At 40.3% G+C, this 18,723-nt stretch overlaps 1 protein-coding gene across 2 annotated transcripts; it reads left to right on the top strand.

Moving 5' to 3' along the window:
* Positions 1-751: 751 nt before the first annotated feature.
* On the top strand, positions 752-18,531 carry myo1hb (myosin IHb). Of its 2 annotated transcripts, none has more exons than XM_025909203.1 (32): positions 752-770; positions 6,948-7,109; positions 7,500-7,615; positions 8,750-8,948; positions 9,050-9,130; positions 9,228-9,407; positions 9,497-9,595; positions 9,676-9,789; positions 9,907-9,978; positions 10,063-10,182; positions 10,474-10,541; positions 10,628-10,733; positions 10,841-10,921; positions 10,997-11,088; positions 11,186-11,280; positions 11,466-11,512; positions 12,732-12,812; positions 12,901-13,006; positions 13,121-13,238; positions 13,339-13,452; positions 13,551-13,627; positions 13,709-13,777; positions 13,887-13,971; positions 14,093-14,255; positions 14,338-14,421; positions 14,992-15,085; positions 15,315-15,370; positions 15,479-15,614; positions 15,716-15,786; positions 17,457-17,554; positions 17,674-17,773; positions 17,849-18,531. In XM_025909203.1, the coding sequence occupies exons 1-32, from the start codon at positions 759-761 to the stop codon at positions 17,873-17,875; spliced, it is 3,123 nt and encodes a 1,040-aa protein (XP_025764988.1). In that variant the 5' UTR covers positions 752-758; the 3' UTR covers positions 17,876-18,531. The 2 variants fall into 2 exon arrangements, with proteins under 2 accessions (XP_025764988.1, XP_003453900.3); XM_003453852.5 differs by lacking the exon at positions 752-770 and adding an exon at positions 5,563-5,629.
* The last annotated feature ends 192 nt before the right edge of the window (positions 18,532-18,723 follow it).

Below are 18,723 nucleotides of genomic sequence, written 5' to 3'. Positions count from 1 at the left end.
CAAGAGGAAGGTGACATCATATAGCCTACAACAGTAACTTTATTTATACCAGCACTGCGCTTCAGTCATTAGCAGCTAAGTATCTGTCATAACCTGTGGCCGACAGTAGGTTGTGCTGTCACCCTCTACCCAAAAGCCAGTCATGCTATGGAAAGGATGCTGCTGTCTGTTTACTCACTCGCATTGTCATCGTGTCAAATAATGCTGTTTATTTTCAGAAGCTCATTGAGAATAAACCCAATTATGACTTCTTCTTCGTCTTCTTGTGGAGCTTCTCTAAGGTCTATTGAAGCTTTGACTACTTCTCAGGCCTCCTGCTCCTCTGACTCTGGGCTCAGGGTTGCATTTTGAGTACAGGTGAAAGTAGAATATTCATCCCCTTTGATCGAAATAACCGTGCTGAAATGTAAATGTTGCATACATATAAAACATTACACTAGTTGTGAAACTTGAACAGCTGCTCAGTAAAAAGTAAAAGATACCTTCTTGAATGGTTTGGACTGTTGGGAGTAGCTGACTCCTTCAGTTCTCAGTACCCTTGTAAGTTAATAAGGCCAACCTGAAAATAAAAGCTGTTGAAAAGTAGGACGCCGTGAGGACATGCTGAGGCTGCTGCATTATGGGATGGCCGTAAATACAGTGTATAGGTAGAATATACAGTGTGCCACTCTGTCCCCTCGTCAGCTGGGTGCTCGGGCTCGAGCAGAGCAGTACAAAACCTCAGCTGAGATTCTCTGACTTGCACAGCGAACCCCAGCATGGAGCCAGAGGTAAGCTTTGAAATCTACAAAAAAAAGACTAAACATTTCAGATCTATGAACGCTTACGTTTAGCAGAGTTGATCGACATCATGTGGACATATCTTGAACAGTTTGCTGTTGCTCGCTTATTGGGTCACTGAAGGCAACGCCTCTAAAACTGATAACCTCACAGCTGGTTTTGGCCTTCAGGATCCTGCCCTGGTCACAGCAATCTGTTTACACAAATAAGGAATTATCTGAATGTTTAATAGTATGTGAATATTTGAACAAACAGTGTGTTGAGGATACCTGAGGTCACTCATCCTTCAAATCTTTAGAAACCAGATCCGAGTCATTCTGAATCATCACCTTGGTTCAGTTGCTGAAGAGATGCTATGAATCTTATCAATAAGGCTTGCTTTATAACTCAGCTTTGACACTGGCAATAACAGTAAGCAACTTTAAATAATAAGAACTGCTCCTCCTTGTACAACATATGATAGATAGTGTTAATTCTGTGCTTTCTTTTTCTTGTAAGGTGTAAAATTGTGCTTTAAATGTCAGGCATCCAATTTAAAACAAACACATATTTTCACTTCTTTATTGATTTAATGCTGAAAAAAGTATTAGAAAAAAATATTTTCAATCACAATTGCGTGTGAGACTAAATGAATCACTTCAGAAAAAAAAAATGCCAAAGGAGTTGTTATTTTTCCATAAGACATGGCCTCTGTGGCACAGTGTATAAGGAATCCTCTTTAAAGAAATCTCTCAGTTGTTGCATAATGGATTACATTATGTTAATGGCCATTTTACCAGAATGCTCTCTTATGTCACCGTGCGATTCCCCCCGATCTTCGGGTAGTAATGTAAGCTGCTTTTGTTGATGGTTGGAGGAAGCAATGTTAAAATTTAAAGAGAATGAATGAGAGGGCAACGTTACGCGTGTCACAACCGAGCCAGCTGAACCACAAGAAAAAGAAGACACCGAAGCACCAGATGCGATCTATTATGATAAAACTGCTCAGTGTATCGGAAAGTTTGGGGATGTTTGCTGGTGCAAGTTCCAGCATCTCTCTCCAGTCAGCCCTGTGCTGCACAAATTAAATTAAATTAAATATTCATACACCTGCTTCCTGCTGGCTTGTATAGGGTGGAGCTGTGTCTTAGCCACATGCTAAACAAGTTTTCCCGGAGAGGTGAGCCTTCAAATCAGTCCTGTCTTAGAGTGTCTTTTAAAGGCTTTTCTATTTGGGTATGAAATAATTTATAAATACTTTTTTTTAAAGTAGCAGTGAATGTTAATTTAATCTTAAACAAAAAGTTCCCCATACAGATTAAAATATTTGTTTAAGATTTAATTACAAGTATGTTTTTGCATCTCTCAGCTTCTTATTTTTTTTTAACAGCTGACATTAAACTTCATCAAATCAGTGCCGTTGCTTTACATAATCACAAGAAATCAGTTTTGAATTTTTAAGTGTAACTTAAAAACTTTTTTCCAAACTGGTGTGATCATCCGCTCTCTATAGAGCACCAAGTAATTAGTTTGAAATGCATCTGCCTAATCAAAGATCAGTAATCGAATACCTGCGCTGTAATTTTGTGGGGAGGAGGGTGAGAAGGGGTCTTTGGGTGGATAAAGTTACTGCATCCTTGTATTACATAGCTGCACATGCACACACAGTCATGCACACACGCATCTGCATGCATGCACTATCTTCCTTAAACACACAGCATAGCTGTTCAACACTCAGGTGAAGCGCTGAATGAGTGTTTGCTGCCTGCTCCATGAAAGTTTAAGCAGCCCAGTCCTTCCATAGCCAGGCAGCTCATTACGGCCTCATTACCAACAATGCAGGGACTCCAGCCCAGCAGGAAGCAGCAGTGCCACCCTCCTCCACCTCCTCTACCTCCTCCTCCTCTTAAGCCAGTCTGTCCCTAGTTGTGGTAAGAGGACAGCTCCAAGCCAGTATGTGGATTAGAGACCAATGAGCATCAAAGCAGAGAATAGATTACTGGTTACATACCTGTGCTGACTTGAAGAAACTGCACTATGGAAGAAATCTTCAATTACTAAAACTGCTGTCCTGGGCTGTGTCTGCCCGACTTACATACATGTGGACTGAAGTTCAGTGACTTTTGGATTTATCAATTACATCACAAAAGACTGACCCAACAATGACGCACAAGCCTTTGGAAGTAAAGGAGGTAACTAAACTTGGATGCAGTTGTGTCAAAGCCACAGTCATAGTATGACTTAGTATGACTGGAGCAGTGAAATGAGACAATATGAGGAAAATTTGGTCTCTCTCTAAGGGTTAAAGATGTGTTATGATTATTATGATCACTCCAGCATAATAAAAGACTGTGCAATATTAAATGGTTTATTTGCACAGATTTCGATGGTGTAACAGCCCATCCCTGTTTTTTGTTTTTTGTTTTCATCCCTCACACAGCCCTTATTAATCTTCTTTTCAGCTGATGGAGCAGTTTGCAGTTTGTTTGTTTTTTAAACATTTTTTGTATTTTGCCAAAAAAGCTCTAAACACGCCTCACATGACTTCCTCAGCAAAGTGGCACACTTAGTGCCTTGAGAGGCCGATACTTCCCTCAGGAGTGTAGAAAATGACTAAAATGGGTTTTGTGTACACACACATCAAGTAAGATGTGTGCGTGTGTTTATTCATGCATTTGCATTTCTTGTGGTGTCGAGACAGAGACCATTTAAGGGTAAAGACTTGTTTTAAAGTTAAAGTTACAGGATGAAAAAGCAAACTTAATGCAGTGTTGAACAGAAAACAAAAACTTACTACTAAATATGATGCTCTGCAACTGCAACCATATGCTGTATAATAAATATGCTGATATCTGCCATCAGAGCCACGCAGTACTTGCTGGCTCTTCTCTCTACCAATAAGGACAGTAAATATTGGACACTATATGCTAATCAGTATCAATATAACAGAGTATCTCCTCTGTTAGAGGACAAGGTGAAACGTTGGCTAAAAGGCTGTGAATTGTGTATTCACTTGCTTAGCACCCCCACAGAGTGCCCTCAAACATTAATATGTGCTACCACAAACAAAATATTTGCTTACTGTCCCCATGAGTAATGCATTTTAAGTAAAATCTTCATTTGCCAGAAATGCAAGAAGGTTTCCAAAGAGAGCGCTGTGGCTTTGTGGCTTGTTACCGATTGCTTGTGTGAAACAGTAGCAACAGAGGAGGTACAGTATTTGACCGGTGTGGTGGAGGCCTGTTCAAGGTCGGGTTTCTTTAGACACCTGTAGCCCCTTAAATGTGTGTTGCCCTGGGTGATGCACGGTGTCAGTCAATGGCCCACGAGGAGTGCTATCTCTTTCAGGAGGCTAACTGCCACTTTGTGGCTGGGTAACAGGATCCTGCACCATACTGGATAGGTAGGGACAATGGAGCGCCCTCTCGGGTGATGGTCAACCAGTCAGATAAACTTTCCTGTTCAAATGTGATGTTTACAATAGGTGCTCATTTCATATTTCATACAAGCTTGATTGTGTTTTGTTCATTTACATATTTTGTTGCTTTTTTAGTGCCCAGTTTGAATCAGATGACAGTGTGCCAAGAAAGCCAACCTGTTATCTATCGCCTCTTTGCTTTTTCTCCATCCTCTCGTAGCATACTTCGGTTTTCCTGCCTGATTGCAGAGGTCAGATTTCCTTTGAGTGGCAGAAAATCCCTGCCCTGCACTCGCTGCCCAGTGAAACATCCAATAACAGATGCCTACAGAGTGCCAACAACAGCAGACTGCCCTTGCAGTTTCTTGTTTTACTACTACTGCTTGTATATTTCAGTCTACTGTCTTAAATCAGAGTGTGATAGAAACAAAACAGAAGCATATTTACAAACGTTTCTGATAAAATATATATTTTTGTATAACTGGAAACTGTTTTCAACTATCTTAATTTTGTCAATCTCTATTAAAAAAAATCTCTTCTACATGCTTTGCAGTCATTAAACCATATAGCTGACATTTAGTTGAGTTTAAATTCATTATTTTGTTTAAGGTGGATTCTCTCTGGTTATTCATTCTTCTTCTTACTGCCCAGTGAAATGCATGCTAGACTGATCGGTGACTCTAATAGTCACTCTGAGTTAGGCCCCTGTTATTGTGATGACCCAGCCTTTCACCCTATGACAGCAAGAATAGGCTCCGACACCACTGCGACCTTAAAACTGGACAAGCAGCTGGATGGCTAAATGGATGGATGTTGTTTACTGTGATTAGTATGTCCTCATTTTTGCTGAAGTAATGTACCTTTGTGCGTTTTATTTCCCCATTTCTTTTAAAGGATGGACACAATACTGAAGTTTGTAGTGACAAGTGACTAATTAAAGGAAGATTTTACAGGAATGTTGTATGTAACATGTTAATTTAAAGTCTCACATAGTTGTTGAATTGGGTTGATTTTGATGCATCTACCCAATGGATGGATGGAGGGATGTGGCCTTTTCATCCTGAAAGAGACGACAAATAAAAAAAACAAAACAACCCAAAATAAGATGACGGTAACACTTCCCTCCAAGGGAACAAGTGTACCTGAAGCATATCACCAAAACACCCCATAACAGAAACACTGGATCCTGACACCGTCGAGGTCAAGGGTTTCAGTCTTTCCTTTAATTTGTCACCCATGTTGCATCTATCTACACATGTGCCCCCGCACACAGATACATATTTAGAGTGACGCTTCCTTTGCTGCGCACTCACTACATTATTGATGGTTTCCTATTGAAGGAAGCAGAGACTGTAATCTATCAGAGTTTCCTGTGTTCCCTTCAATAAAACCCAGATGTTCAGCTCAGTTCAGAAAAGGTACCTGGAGGCACGCACACTGAGGACCTTAGCGGTAAGCAGCTTTATGCAAACAAGTTTTTCTCTGTTTTAATGATCTCATAATTAATTTTATTTTGATGTGAATTTCTGCTGGGTCAGTAGATCAGCAGCTTGCTTCACTGGAGACTGACCTGCCAGTGTCAGTTACTTTGACTTAGTGACAGGTCAACTTGGCAGTGACGAGAGCCGAACTACTGAAGCGCAGTGCTGGATGGCTCTTTCATAACATCGCAGCACCGTAATTAAAGTGCATTGCTGATCGTTTTACCTGGCATAAAATTAGTTGTGTATTAAGCAGCGGAACATATCCTGTATTTATGCATACTAAAATAAATGTTACTACTTGTGGGCTTTTGAAGTTGATCAAATTTATATTTGTGTCAACTTTTGCTGAATACCTTTTTTTAAATGTTATTTTTACTTGTGTTTTTAAAGAGGTATTTATCATTATTATCAGCTTACTATTTAGGATACGTGGATTTTTTGGTACTCAATTTGTCCCTGTCACGAACAAGATTGATGGCTCTTAAAAACCCCCACAGCAGCAGATTAGATAGTAGTGGCTGAATTTAGATTTATCATGAGCATAGAGGATGTAGCCAAGGCCAGAAATGGCTCTGACTGGAAGTCACAGATATAGGGACAAACTTTCAGGAAATTAGGTGCCCACTGGGACATTTACCGTATATCCTAGGCTGAGAAGATTGTAAGTATGTGTGTGTGCATGTGTTCCTCACTGATGACAACCTCAACAAAAACAGGATAATTTTTGAAGACACAAAGGAAAAAGGTGGAGCTTATGTTCCATCCATCCCATCCGAACAGCAGGGATAATAATAGCACATTATCTGTAGAGTAGCTTTTGCAATGTTGTTTAACTTCAGCTGTGTCAAATATACAGCCGGTGGACCAGAACTGGCCAACAAGCCAGAACTGTCCAGTCAGGCCAGCTGGATGGATTTGCAAAGCGTGAGAGGTGCAGTGCCTGAGGGGGGAGATTTTGCACGATTTTCCATGAGGAAACATTCTGCTGTAAATTAAAGATGGATCAGTCATTAGAGTGGTTGTGGTCGATGTCAATTTAAACAGCCAGACGTCTGAATCTTCATCGGTTTTACAGCCTTCTTACTGATAAAGACATTAACCACCTGTCTCATCATCTTTCTACCAAGTAAAAGCCATGAAACTAGTGCCAGTAAACTGACTGATGAACATTGCAGATGGTTTGATAATACTGGCATTGGTGCTTTTGCTCACATTAAACTAAACTAAAATGAGCATGGTACCCCTTTTGTATCTAATTTCACTGATGTGTTCCTTCTTTGGACTAGAGCCTGGAGGAACGGTGTAACCGTATCCTGAGAAACATGGAGGCCTCCCTGACGGCCCGGGATCGCGTTGGCATCCAGGATTTTGTTCTCCTGGACACCTACACGAGTGAGACTGCCTTCCTGGACAACCTGAGGAAACGGTTCCACGAGAATCTAATTTACGTGAGTCTTTCCTGTGTGGTGTCATTTTGGTTAGCCTTTCTCTTTCTCTTACTCTAATTAAACATCATGCCCTCAACCTTCAACCCCACAACGTCCTAATGCTGCGTTGTCTTCTGCTGAATCGGGCTCTGCGTGTTGCTGAATCAGCAGCTCTGGTTCTTTTCATTTGCAGAGTGAGCACTCTAAAGGTCAGTGCTACCCACTGGGTCATGACAAGTGATTAACTAAACTTATTTCTTTTGCTAAAATTACTTATCACTGTTAAGCTACGTGGACAGCACAATGCTGGGAACATTCTCATAATGTCACGTAATGTTCAAGGAAAACAATCAGTATCATCAAAAGCAAGTGTTGCAGACCATAAGTTATTTTCCTTGTCTTTCTCCACAGACTTACATTGGGACTCTTCTCGTCTCAGTCAACCCATATAAAGAGTTAGACATCTACAGCAAGAAGCAAATGGATACCTACATGGGAGTCAACTTCTTTGAGCTGCCGCCTCACATGTAAGAGTTGTTTCTGGCATGTCATTTGTATAGACTGTACATAAAAGATAATTAGCCACCGTGACGTCAGTGAATTTTGAAGCTTCAGATTGGCATTTTGGCCTTTGACAACTTTGACTTGACCATGTTTTAGAGAACAGTGTGATGTTTAAGGGATCAGCTAACGCTACCTAGCTCGGTTAGCAAGGTGCTTCTGTAGACTGCATCGTAAACTGATATTGTTTCATTCATCACAAAAAAAGGAGCACAGACATTTCAAACTGCAATCCATACTATTTATCACATAGTTAAGGTTACAGTTTGGACAAATCCACCCTGGTACTGTATATTCAAAATGTTCCAAAAGGTATCACAAAACCACAAACACAGCTGAAGTCCACTAAAGTGGCTCCATTTAGCTGAACCACAGCTGTGTGCTATAGTCACTTGTGCTGACATCCACCATCATCCATCCATCTGTTCATCCATCCATCCATCCATCCATCCATTTTCTGCCACTTATCTAGGTCTGGCTAGCAGTATAAACAGAGTCCAGACCTCCCTCTTCCTGGCCACAAGAGAGAAACCCAAACCGTTTTTTGTTCCAGGCTGTAAACGTATTTAATTCTGTTCTAAAGCTTCGTGTGAAAATTCAGTTTCTTAAGGATCAGATTTATGTGGCATGCCTTTATTCCAGACTAAAATATCTCAGCAAATGAAAGAACAGATGGATTCATGATTCCTAGCAAATGAATGAATCCTACTGTCTTTGCAAATCCCCTGACCTACCTGTAGATCCTGCAAAGTTGACATTTGGTTGATAGACTTTAACCATCTTGACAATTACCGAATGGACATTGATGTTCCCCAGAAGACTGAACTGGATGATTGTAATACATTACTGTAAGATACAATATGACTAATCAGCCTCAGTTATTGCATTTTGTGGTGATTAGCAAATACAAATATGGTAAAATGAAATCTTGAGCACTGTTAACATGTAACTGCTAGAAATACCATGTTAGCAATATGACTGTGAATATGCTGACAATCACAAAAGCATTATAGCTCAGCTTCAAAGAACTCTTTGACTTGATGTATTGCCTCATCTTAAAAATGATCCTGTTGGCCTCTGACCTCTCGCTGTGCTTTCAGTTATGCGCTGGCAGACAATGCCTTCCGCACAATGATGTCTGAGTTCAACAACCACTTCATCCTCATCTCAGGGGAGAGTGGGGCCGGAAAAACAGAGGCCTCAAAGAAAATCCTTCAGTTCTATGCTGTCAGCTGTCCAAGTACCAAAGTCCTCAACAATGTCCGTGACAGACTGCTTCTTTCCAATCCCGTGCTTGAGGTCAGTGTCCTGGATATGCGTGCTAAAGCTTCTGCTGTGCAAGATCCTGTGCAGTTTTTTTTTAAACACATTTTCTTCCTTGTTTTGTTTTCAAATTTCAGGCTTTTGGAAATGCCAAAACCTTGAAGAATGACAACTCAAGCCGCTTTGGAAAATATATGGACATCCAGTTTGACCACCAGGTAGACAAATCTAAATCATGTTGCAATGCAACCGCAATGACTTCAGGTTTCACCTTAGGCATTTGCTACATGTTAAAGATGACCTTTTCTCTTTCAGGGTGGTGCAGTTGGGGGTCACATCCTCAGTTACCTGCTGGAGAAGTCCCGCGTGGTCCACCAGAACCACGGAGAAAGAAACTTCCATATATTCTACCAGCTGGTGGAAGGAGGAGAAGAAGATCTGCTCCGCTGGCTTGGTCTAGAGAGAAACTGCAAGCACTACCGCTACTTGGTGCAGGTCAGGGAAACAATTAACGACATTTATGTTGCTCATAACCCCCCCAAAACCCAACATCTTTACTGAACTTTTTTATTTGATTTTTTCAGGGGAAATGTGCCAAAGTCAGCTCTATCAATGATAAAAGTGACTGGAAGACAGTACGGAAGGCCCTGTCTGTTATAGACTTGAGCGAAAGTGACATTGAGGTGAGGCTGCACATTAAATCTTTCTACAGTCTTTGTGTTGGAGATTAATTTAAAACCATTTATCTCTGGATTTCATACAGAACCTCTTTGGAATAATTGCCAGTGTGCTCCACATGGGAAATATCAAGTTTGAGGCAGATGCTCGAGGATACGCCACACTTAACAACAACCAGGAGATGCAATGGGTGTCAAAGGTAAAATCCAAGAAAACAGCAGGTAGTATAAACAATTTGTCCCCCTTCATGCAACTTTCTGATGATACCGCGAAGAAATTTGATGCCACATGATTTGCTTTTCCTTCACGGTTGCAGTTGCTGGGTATTCCTAACCAGGTGCTACAACAGGGCTTAACCCACAGGAAGATCGAAGCCAAATCAGAGGAGGTAGCATATATGTTAACTTATAAAATAATTTTAACTTGCTTGTAATGCTAAATTACATTAATTGACATTATTCTGATCTTAAAGGTATTTAGTCCCTTCTCTGTGGACCATGCAGTGTATGCCAGGGACGCCCTTGCCAAAGCCATCTACGGCCGCACTTTCAGCTGGCTAGTCAACAAGATCAATGAGTCGCTGGCTAACATGGTGAGCAACAAAGCAACCCAACTTATTGTCCTCACAGAAAAAGGGAGCGATTTGGGCTAACAAGGTTAGGTAGCAGTCCTGAGGTAGTCTATTGACAGGTTGTGAATCTGCAAACATCTGATTTGAATATCTGGCAGTCTTTTTGGGCTGATTTTCTCTCCACAGTGTAATTTTATTGGCTCAAAGTAAAGTCAGCACATGAGCTTGAAATGCTTCAGAATTGCTTGTCTACAGCATGTCTAATCTCAGTGTTAAAGTCCTGTCCTCTTATATGTGCACTTCTATATAAAGGACTCCTCCAGGAAAACCGTGATTGGCCTTCTGGACATCTATGGGTTTGAGGTTTTCAGTGTAAACAGGTGAGATAATGCACAGAGAGACTGATTCTTCAGTAGCAAAGGTGTCAAATTAAAGACAGTGACAGTGACTGATTTCTGTTTCATAGCTTTGAACAGTTTTGCATCAACTACTGCAATGAGAAGCTGCAGCAGCTTTTTATCGAGCTGACCCTGAAATCAGAGCAGGAGGAGTACGAGATGGAAGGAATCGAAGTAATAAGATTATTCAGTCAATCTGCTTCACATATGTGGGTTCAAGAACAGCTGATTTACAAGAAGAAAATAATGTTCTTCTGTTTTTTTTTCTCTCTTTTACACAGTGGGAACCAGTGCCATATTTCAACAACAAGATCATCTGTGATCTTGTGGAGGAGAAATTCAGAGGAATCATTTCTTTACTGGTAAAAAAAAGGCATCACATCAAAAACCGTGCTGGTGAACTAAAACATGCCATAATTCTTGCTGTTCTCTCATAGGATGAGGAATGTTTACGGCCTGGAGAGGCCACAGATCTCACCTTCCTGGAAAAGATGGAGGACAAGATTGGTGGCCACCCTCATTTTGTCACGTGAGTTTTTACAGGTGACATGTGGTGAATTAATGTTGTCAACAAACAATCAAATTGCAAGTATAATACAAATCTACACTAACTACACTTCCTGCAGACACAAACTTGCAGACCAAAAGACGAGGAAAACTCTGGAAAGAGGAGACTTCCGCCTCCTCCACTACGCTGGGGAAGTTACATACTGTGTTGTTGGTAAGACGTTAAATACTATTGATATCTTTTTTCTGTTATAATGCCACTGAATTAGTCAGTGTAACAACAGAAAAATGCTAAAATGTGTCAATAGTGTCATAAACCCAGCAAACTGATGCTTACAGACTTACTACAGAGCAAATAGCTTCACTCTTAAAGCTTCTTTTTGTTCTTTAAACTTTCAGGATTCTTGGACAAAAACAATGATCTTTTGTATCGAAATGGGAAAGAGGTAATTTAACTGTTATGTAATTTAACCCAGTAAAGATGACAGTTTAGTGGATGGTGATTCCTTATTACAAAAAATGTGACTTCTAATACCGCTATTAAATAAGGAAAACTGGAACTGAAATGATGCCTACAAATGTGTAACTGCTAGAGGTGCAACGATACACAAAATTCACGGTTCAGTTCGATACTTTGGTGTCACGGTTCGATATTTTTTCGATACAAAAAAATGTTCATGCCTTTTTAATTTGTCATTTATTAAAATTATAAATATATATTTTAACTCAAACAAACAGTTTTTAAATTTAATGTTGCTGAAACAACAAAATAATAAAAAAAATAAATCTATCTGATCGAGAAATCACTCATCTTTGGAAAAGAGAGTTTATTACAGAGAAAAGGCTCTTTCTAAAATAAAAGCTATACTATACGTTTCTTCTGGGGTATATTCTCAGCAGCATATTAAACATATCAGGTCCCCATAAGGAGAATCATGTGCTAATGACTCGGGTAAAGCTTGTAGCATGCGTGCTTGTTGTTTTTGTCTGCTTCCACTTGTCTTTGCACTAAGATGATGTCGGCGTAAATGTGCAGTCATATTCGTCATGTTCCCACTCGTGCTGTCAGCGTTAATCTCGTTAAAATGACGTTAACGCCATAACTCGGCAAATCTCCGTTAACGAGTTACCGCGGATCGCCCCGTGCGTGGGGCTGGACGGCGTCAACACGTTAACGAGCTAACTGCGCTAATGCACTAGTTCCCACCAATAACTGAGCATTGCGTGGCACATCCGACATACTGTTTTACTTTTGTCCATGACGCGCTTACCATCAGGGTCATGCTTCACATGAAAACCAAAATAGTTCCAAACGCCAGATCTGAATGAGGGTGGGGGAGGTTCAATTTCGGGTATCGTTGAGGCAGTTGCCATGTTGCAACGAGCTTAGCTTCTGTCTCGCTAGCTTGCGCTGCGCTCAGTGGATCTGCGCTCGACAGTGCAGCCTAGGCGGAGTAGTCGAACGCAGATCCACTGAGCTCTCAACACAGACAGCATCGTCAGAAATTTTTTTTTAAAATAAATTATAAATTTTGTATTGTTCTATACATATGCGTACCGAACCGAAAGCACTGTATCGAACGGTTCAATGCCGATACATGTATAGTTGCACCCCTAGTAACTGCCTAACCTTTTAGATGCTCACAGTTTTCCTGTTCTCCTTAGGTTATGCGGCAGTCCAAGAATGCCATCATCAAACACTGTTTTCCTTCTACTGAACCGGATAGCAAGAGGAGACCTGAAACTGTAAGAGCAATACAAGATATAGAAACTCAGTGTCTCACTAATGTCAGTGAATTTAGGAGTAATCTGCCACTTTCCTGTGACTCCTTAGGTAGTGACTCAGTTTAAGAATAGCCTGGTGGGTCTGACTGAGATCCTAATGATGAAAGAACCCTGGTACGTCCGCTGCATTAAACCCAATGAAGCCAAGCAGCCAGGTGAGACCTTGAGTATCAAAAATCTGGTATTTCTATAAAGAGACATCCTAGTCAGTCTAGATTTAATCAGCACATGCTGCTGCTGACCTCTTAGTTTCGTGGTGTCTCCTGCAGGACACTTTGATGACGTGTTGGTAAGGCATCAGGTGAAATACCTGGGACTGATGGAACACCTGAGGGTCAGGCGTGCTGGTTTTGCTTATCGTCGCAAATATGAAATCTTTCTCCAGAGGTAGCACGCTGACAATGCTCTATGCTTCTGTTAATTATGTTAATGTTTCTCATGTAAAATGAAAAACAAAAATTGGATTTTGCTAACCTTCTGTGCTCAGGTATAAACCTCTGTGTCCTGACACTTGGCCCAACTGGAAAGGAACTGCAGCAGAAGGTGTGAGGTGTCTGATCAAACACCTGGGCTATAAATCTGATGAGTACAAGATGGGAAGGTAGGCAGAATGGATGAGTATCATATTTCAGATGGGTGCTGCTGACTAACCTGGAAAAAGACATTTTTGGAAATCTCTCTGTTTGCCTTCATCGCAAGGACAAAGATTTTTATCCGCCACCCGAGAACTCTGTTTGCAACAGAAGATGCTTTTCAAGTCTGCAAACACAAGCTGGGTGAGATATTGTGCTGAAAATTCATTTTTGTTTCTATAGCAAACATCAACAACCTTTTGAACCTTTTAACCTTTACTGCAGCAACAAGGATTCAGGCAAAGTACAAAGGCTACAAGGTGAAAGGAAACTATGTGAAACAGAGAGAGGCTGGTAGGGCATGACATTTGTTTATAACCTATTAGTTAATGGTCCAGAACCATCTTGATTTATCAGCACCCACTAAACTTAAAACAAACAATGCCTTGTCTAATCAAAATAGCCACAAAGATTGAGACCTGCTGGAGAGGACTGATGGCTAGGAGGGAACGTCAGAGGAGAGCATGGGCTGTCAAGGTCATCAAGAAGTAAGTTAACATGTTTGACAGTTAAATGGCTTCTGATGGTTGCAGGTGGGTGTAATGGCTGTGAGAAAGCTATTTGGGAACTTTTATTAAGTGAGGTTACCGATCTATTGATTTGTTCTAGGTTCATTAAAGGCTTCATGAATAGACATCAACCGGCCTGCACTGACAACAGCGAGTACCTGGCATATGTGAGGCACAGCTACCTCACGCGGCTTAAGGAAAACCTTCCCAAAACTGTCCTGGAAAAAGACTCTTGGCTCACTCCTCCTCCTATATTGCAGGAAGTGAGTGATATTTAAATGTCAGGCTGCATGTTTTGTAATATCACATAACAGAGCCCATTCAACACTCCTGTTCATCCTCCAGGTTTCCCAGGTCTTGAAGAAGATCTACATTCGCCACATGGTGAGGAAGTACGTTCTAGGAATCACTCCCCAAAGGAAAGCACAGGTACAATCCGTCGTAAGTGAGCAGGAAGTTCAATGAATGTAAAACATAACGTAAACTTGCTCTGCCTATCAACACCAGTGTCTTTATACATGCTGCTGTGAAAAAAAAAACATTCTTGCTTTCTTAATTTTCTACATATTTGTCACACTTAAATGTTTCAGATCATCAAAGAAATGCTAGTATTAGACAAGCATTACTTGAGTAAATACAAAATTCAGTTTTTAAATGAATTTTTTCATTTATTAGGGCAAAAAATCTCTCCAAATCCACATGTCGCTATGTGACATTGCTCCCAAACGTAAAACTGGTTGGATTAAGGTTCGGACTTTGTCTAGACTACTCCAAAACCTTCATCTTGGGCAGTGGCTCTCACTGTGGTTCAGTGAAGTCCCAAAGCCAAAAAATGGCTTTGTAATTCTTTCCAAACTGATACATGTCAATGACTTTGTTTCTCATCTCTTCTTGGGTTTCTTTAGATCATGACATGATGTGTTATTTCTGGAAGCAGTTTGTGCAACAGATCTCCAAGGTTGATCTTAAAATACTCTCTGTTTAACATCTTCTTTGCAGCTGCTGTTAAAAGCACAGACCAGCGCCTTGTTCAAAGGGAAAAAAGAAAACTATCCCTTCAGTGTGTGCAGACCATTCGCAGACACCAGGATCTGTAAGACCACAGTACTATTTTCTTAACATAAAGTGGACTTACATGCATAAAATAGATAAGACTAATACATATAATATATAACACTAATCTGCTATAGTTTGACAAATGCATGGACTTGTTTACTGGCCATTATTGTTGTTTCTGCAAACCCTCTCCTGCTGCTAAATATATGATGGACTGAGTGATTGCTGTTCTCACTGATTGTTAAAATGTATTAATATTTGTTAAGGTGCAGAAGATATTAGCATCAAGGTGCTTCAGATGATTCAACATGAGAAAGTCAAGGTAAATCATAATATTAGTATTTAGTCAGTACACTGTCTTTGACTTGTGTGTGGTTGTCTGTTTGTTTGTTTTTTCACCCTATCTGATCTTTGAGCGGGACCTCCACAGTACAGTGTACCAGTGGTGAAGTACGACAGGAACGGCTTCAGGCCTCGACTCCGGCAGCTCATCTTCACCCAGGAAGCTGCCTACTTGGTGGAAGAGGCTAAGATCAAACAGTGGATAGATTACAGCTCACTGAAAGGTAACAAGTGAGGAAATAAAACAAAGAACACATTGTCATCTGTAGTATATTAACATACAGTTATTTTATCAGTATTTTAAGGTTAACCTTGTTTTTTCAAGGTGTGTCGGTCAGCAACCTCAGTGACAACTTCCTGATCCTTCATGTCACGTGTGATGACAGCAAGCAAAAGGTACCAGGACACCGCTGTCCATAGCAGCTGTAAATTTTAACATTATACAGTTTATACTGTACAGATGGGTAAGAAAAACAAAACTCAACTGTTAAACCCTAAAGTGAGTGGATGTGGAAGATCATGCTGTAGGGAGGGCCAGGGAAAGATTACCACAAATCAGTACAAAGTTGTTCTAAGTGGTCACTGTTATCCTTTGATCAAACATTTCTGCACTAAGGCAGTGGTCTCTTCCAGCGTGATAATGCCTCCAATTAGCAGGGCACAAGAGTTCGCTAAATAGCTTAATGAATATGAAAATGATGTGAATCATTTAGTGTCTGGACTTCACAACTGCTGGCACCATCATTAAAACACCAAGGACATTTAAAAACAGTTTGGAGTGTTTTTCTTATAATGATATTTTAATTAGATATTATAATTAGTCTTTGAATTTAAGATGAAAAATATAAACTATATGAACAAAAGTGCTGGGCTAACTACACATTACAGCTTGAGGAGCCATGAAGCTCCCAGTGCAGTTTTTGTGCTGATGTTAATACCAGAGGAGGTCTGGAGCGTTGCAGTTACTGAGTCAGGAAAACAATGGCGACTTTTATGGAACATGAGCCTTAGCACTCAGCAAACCTGCTCTGTAACTTAATACAGTCTACAGTGTAATGGATGAGTCACTGTTGATCCTTGTGGAAGCTTCCCCAAAAGTTGATTCTGCTCATCTGGACGTAGCTGCTTCAGTGGGAGAAACGTTTTGTCACTCATCCAAGTGACTTCTTCAGTCTCAGCTGACTGCAGGTTTCCCCAATCTTATAAACAGTACATTTGCATAATGACTGAAACCAGCCCACTGAAGCAACAATGGGCTGGGAGGTCAGTTCCTTCATCATAATTATGCAAATTCTCATGACCATTGATCAACGTTTCTCCAGTTGAAAACGCTACGTCCAGATGAACAGAATCAACTTTTGGAGATTTACTCACCTGGATGATTAAGCATGCATCAAGACCCCTTATCGAAGCTTGTTTTGGCCTCTGAATGTTTTTTCTCTGACTCAAAATTTTTTTTTTTTCCTATCTGTAAGTCAAAATTTTGTATTATTATCTCATAATTTTAATGTAAAAACCGCAATTTTTAACATTTTTGTCTGTTTTTGGGGTCAGTTTTAAATGATTTTCTCAGTAGTTTGAGTTAGTAATTCTCAGCATAACACTCAGCCTAAATTTGGATTGGTAAGGCAAAATCTTAAGATAACAATCTGAAATTTTGACTTTTCAGTGACAAAAACAAACATTCATATTTCCTAAATGCTTCTACTTTTTAAAAAATCCTTAATAAAGCTGATCTTGGGATATCTAGGAAGAAAGAAATTTCACTACCTGACTTGTTACAATGATTGGCTCCTATTATCACACAAGTATCACACTTGAATTCAGTGAGCTCTTTATAACAATCTGTTATTTCACAAATGTTTGTAAAGGCTGGGTAAAAGAACTGAAAACACCTGAATTCAAAGATTAAAAGGTGTGGCCTGGTACTTTTGTCCATATAGCGAACGTCAAATATGTCTAAGGACACTGTTGGAGAGACCATAAATTAAAGCAGTTCATGTCTGCCATTTAGATTCCAGAGGAAAAGTCACAACATTTAACAGAGCACTGATTTGTCCTTTCAGGGTGATCTGGTTCTGCAGTGTGACTTCCTGTTTGAGGCCTTGACTAAGCTGAGTGTTATTGCTAACAAGCAGAACTGCATCCACGTGGTGCAGGGCAGGTACAGAGTCTGCATCATGTGTGGCAATATTTGAATTTGAAATATGAAAGTGGTAAAAATCATAAATAATAACATTTTTATGTGGAATTATTTATATATATATATATTTTAAAATGCAGTGTGCGGTTTGACATTCAGCCGGGCAGAGAGGGGTTTGTCGACTTCAAGAGTGGCCAGGAGTCGATGGTCTACAGGGCAAAGAACGGCCATCTGATGGTGGTGAGTCTGTAATTCAGACAATGACAACTTACTACTGAACACATGAGCAACTGACTGAGCTCTTTGTGTTTTTAGGAGTCAACAAAAACCAAGTCAAGATGAAGATGCCAGCACTTTGGGATTAATGGTGCTCCTTAAGCCTCAGAGTTGCACCAGCCATGCTTGCCCTGTAATCCTGCTCAGTGGCTATTTCCATTATTAAAGGCAGCTTTATACTTTTGCATCTTCATTAAAATGTTATACAATGAAGTACATTGTGTTATTACACAAATGCCGCCAATAACTTAGCTGTAGAAAGTTCTTACTTACAATGTCAGCAGCTCTACTTGTTCATGACATTTGGACTTGAAATGATCTCTATGTAAACAAACAGATTCATGTATGTACACTGCATTATATATTCAAAATATTCATAGAATCACTTGATAACAGTAAAGAAATATATCTGTGCAAAGCCATGACTGTAACATTTATAAGACCTCAGCCATGTTGTACCTTTATATTAAAACATCCTTGTTGTGGCAATATTGTCAGATGATGGTTTAGTCTAGCAGAGGAAACTCCAATGAATTGTGCAGATTATGTTTATGTAGTATTTTTTGATGTCGAGGAGAACAACAGTATATTACCTTTACAGTACATGCTGCTATTACGCAGTTCTGAAGTACATTGACAGCACACTAACTCAGTCAATACAGTCGCAGATAAGAATGAAGCCACTCTCTAACCTGTTTTTCTTAGATATGTTATCAACATAATGATAACATCACGCAGACTTGAGAAATCTAGGAGGCCACTGGACCAGCTTGACTTCCTGGTCACTAATGTGCGTCAGTGTGATAACTCCAAAGGGAGGAGCTCCCTCTACTGGAGGACTCATGACCCTACAGCAGTCTTACAGCTGCTGCGTTTACAGTGGTCCCTCGCTATAGCGCGGTTCTCGTGCCGTG

This window comes from Oreochromis niloticus, linkage group LG7 (genome assembly GCF_001858045.2).
Source record: "Oreochromis niloticus isolate F11D_XX linkage group LG7, O_niloticus_UMD_NMBU, whole genome shotgun sequence".
NCBI classification, from domain to species: Eukaryota; Metazoa; Chordata; class Actinopteri; order Cichliformes; family Cichlidae; genus Oreochromis; species Oreochromis niloticus.
The sequence above is the reverse complement of the archived record's forward strand: the minus strand, read 5'-3'. Positions and strand labels throughout refer to the sequence as shown.

Bases quoted from the DNA above. Each gene is read 5' to 3' on its own strand.
- myo1hb (XM_003453852.5), top strand. From the start codon at position 5,573: ATGTTCAGCTCAGTTCAGAAAAGGTACCTGGAGGCACGCACACTGAGG. The intron at 11,513-12,731 runs GTAATTTAACTG...TGTTCTCCTTAG, and splicing joins TGTATCGAAATGGGAAAGAG to GTTATGCGGCAGTCCAAGAA. The intron at 14,256-14,337 runs GTGAGTGATATT...TTCATCCTCCAG, and splicing joins CTCCTCCTATATTGCAGGAA to GTTTCCCAGGTCTTGAAGAA.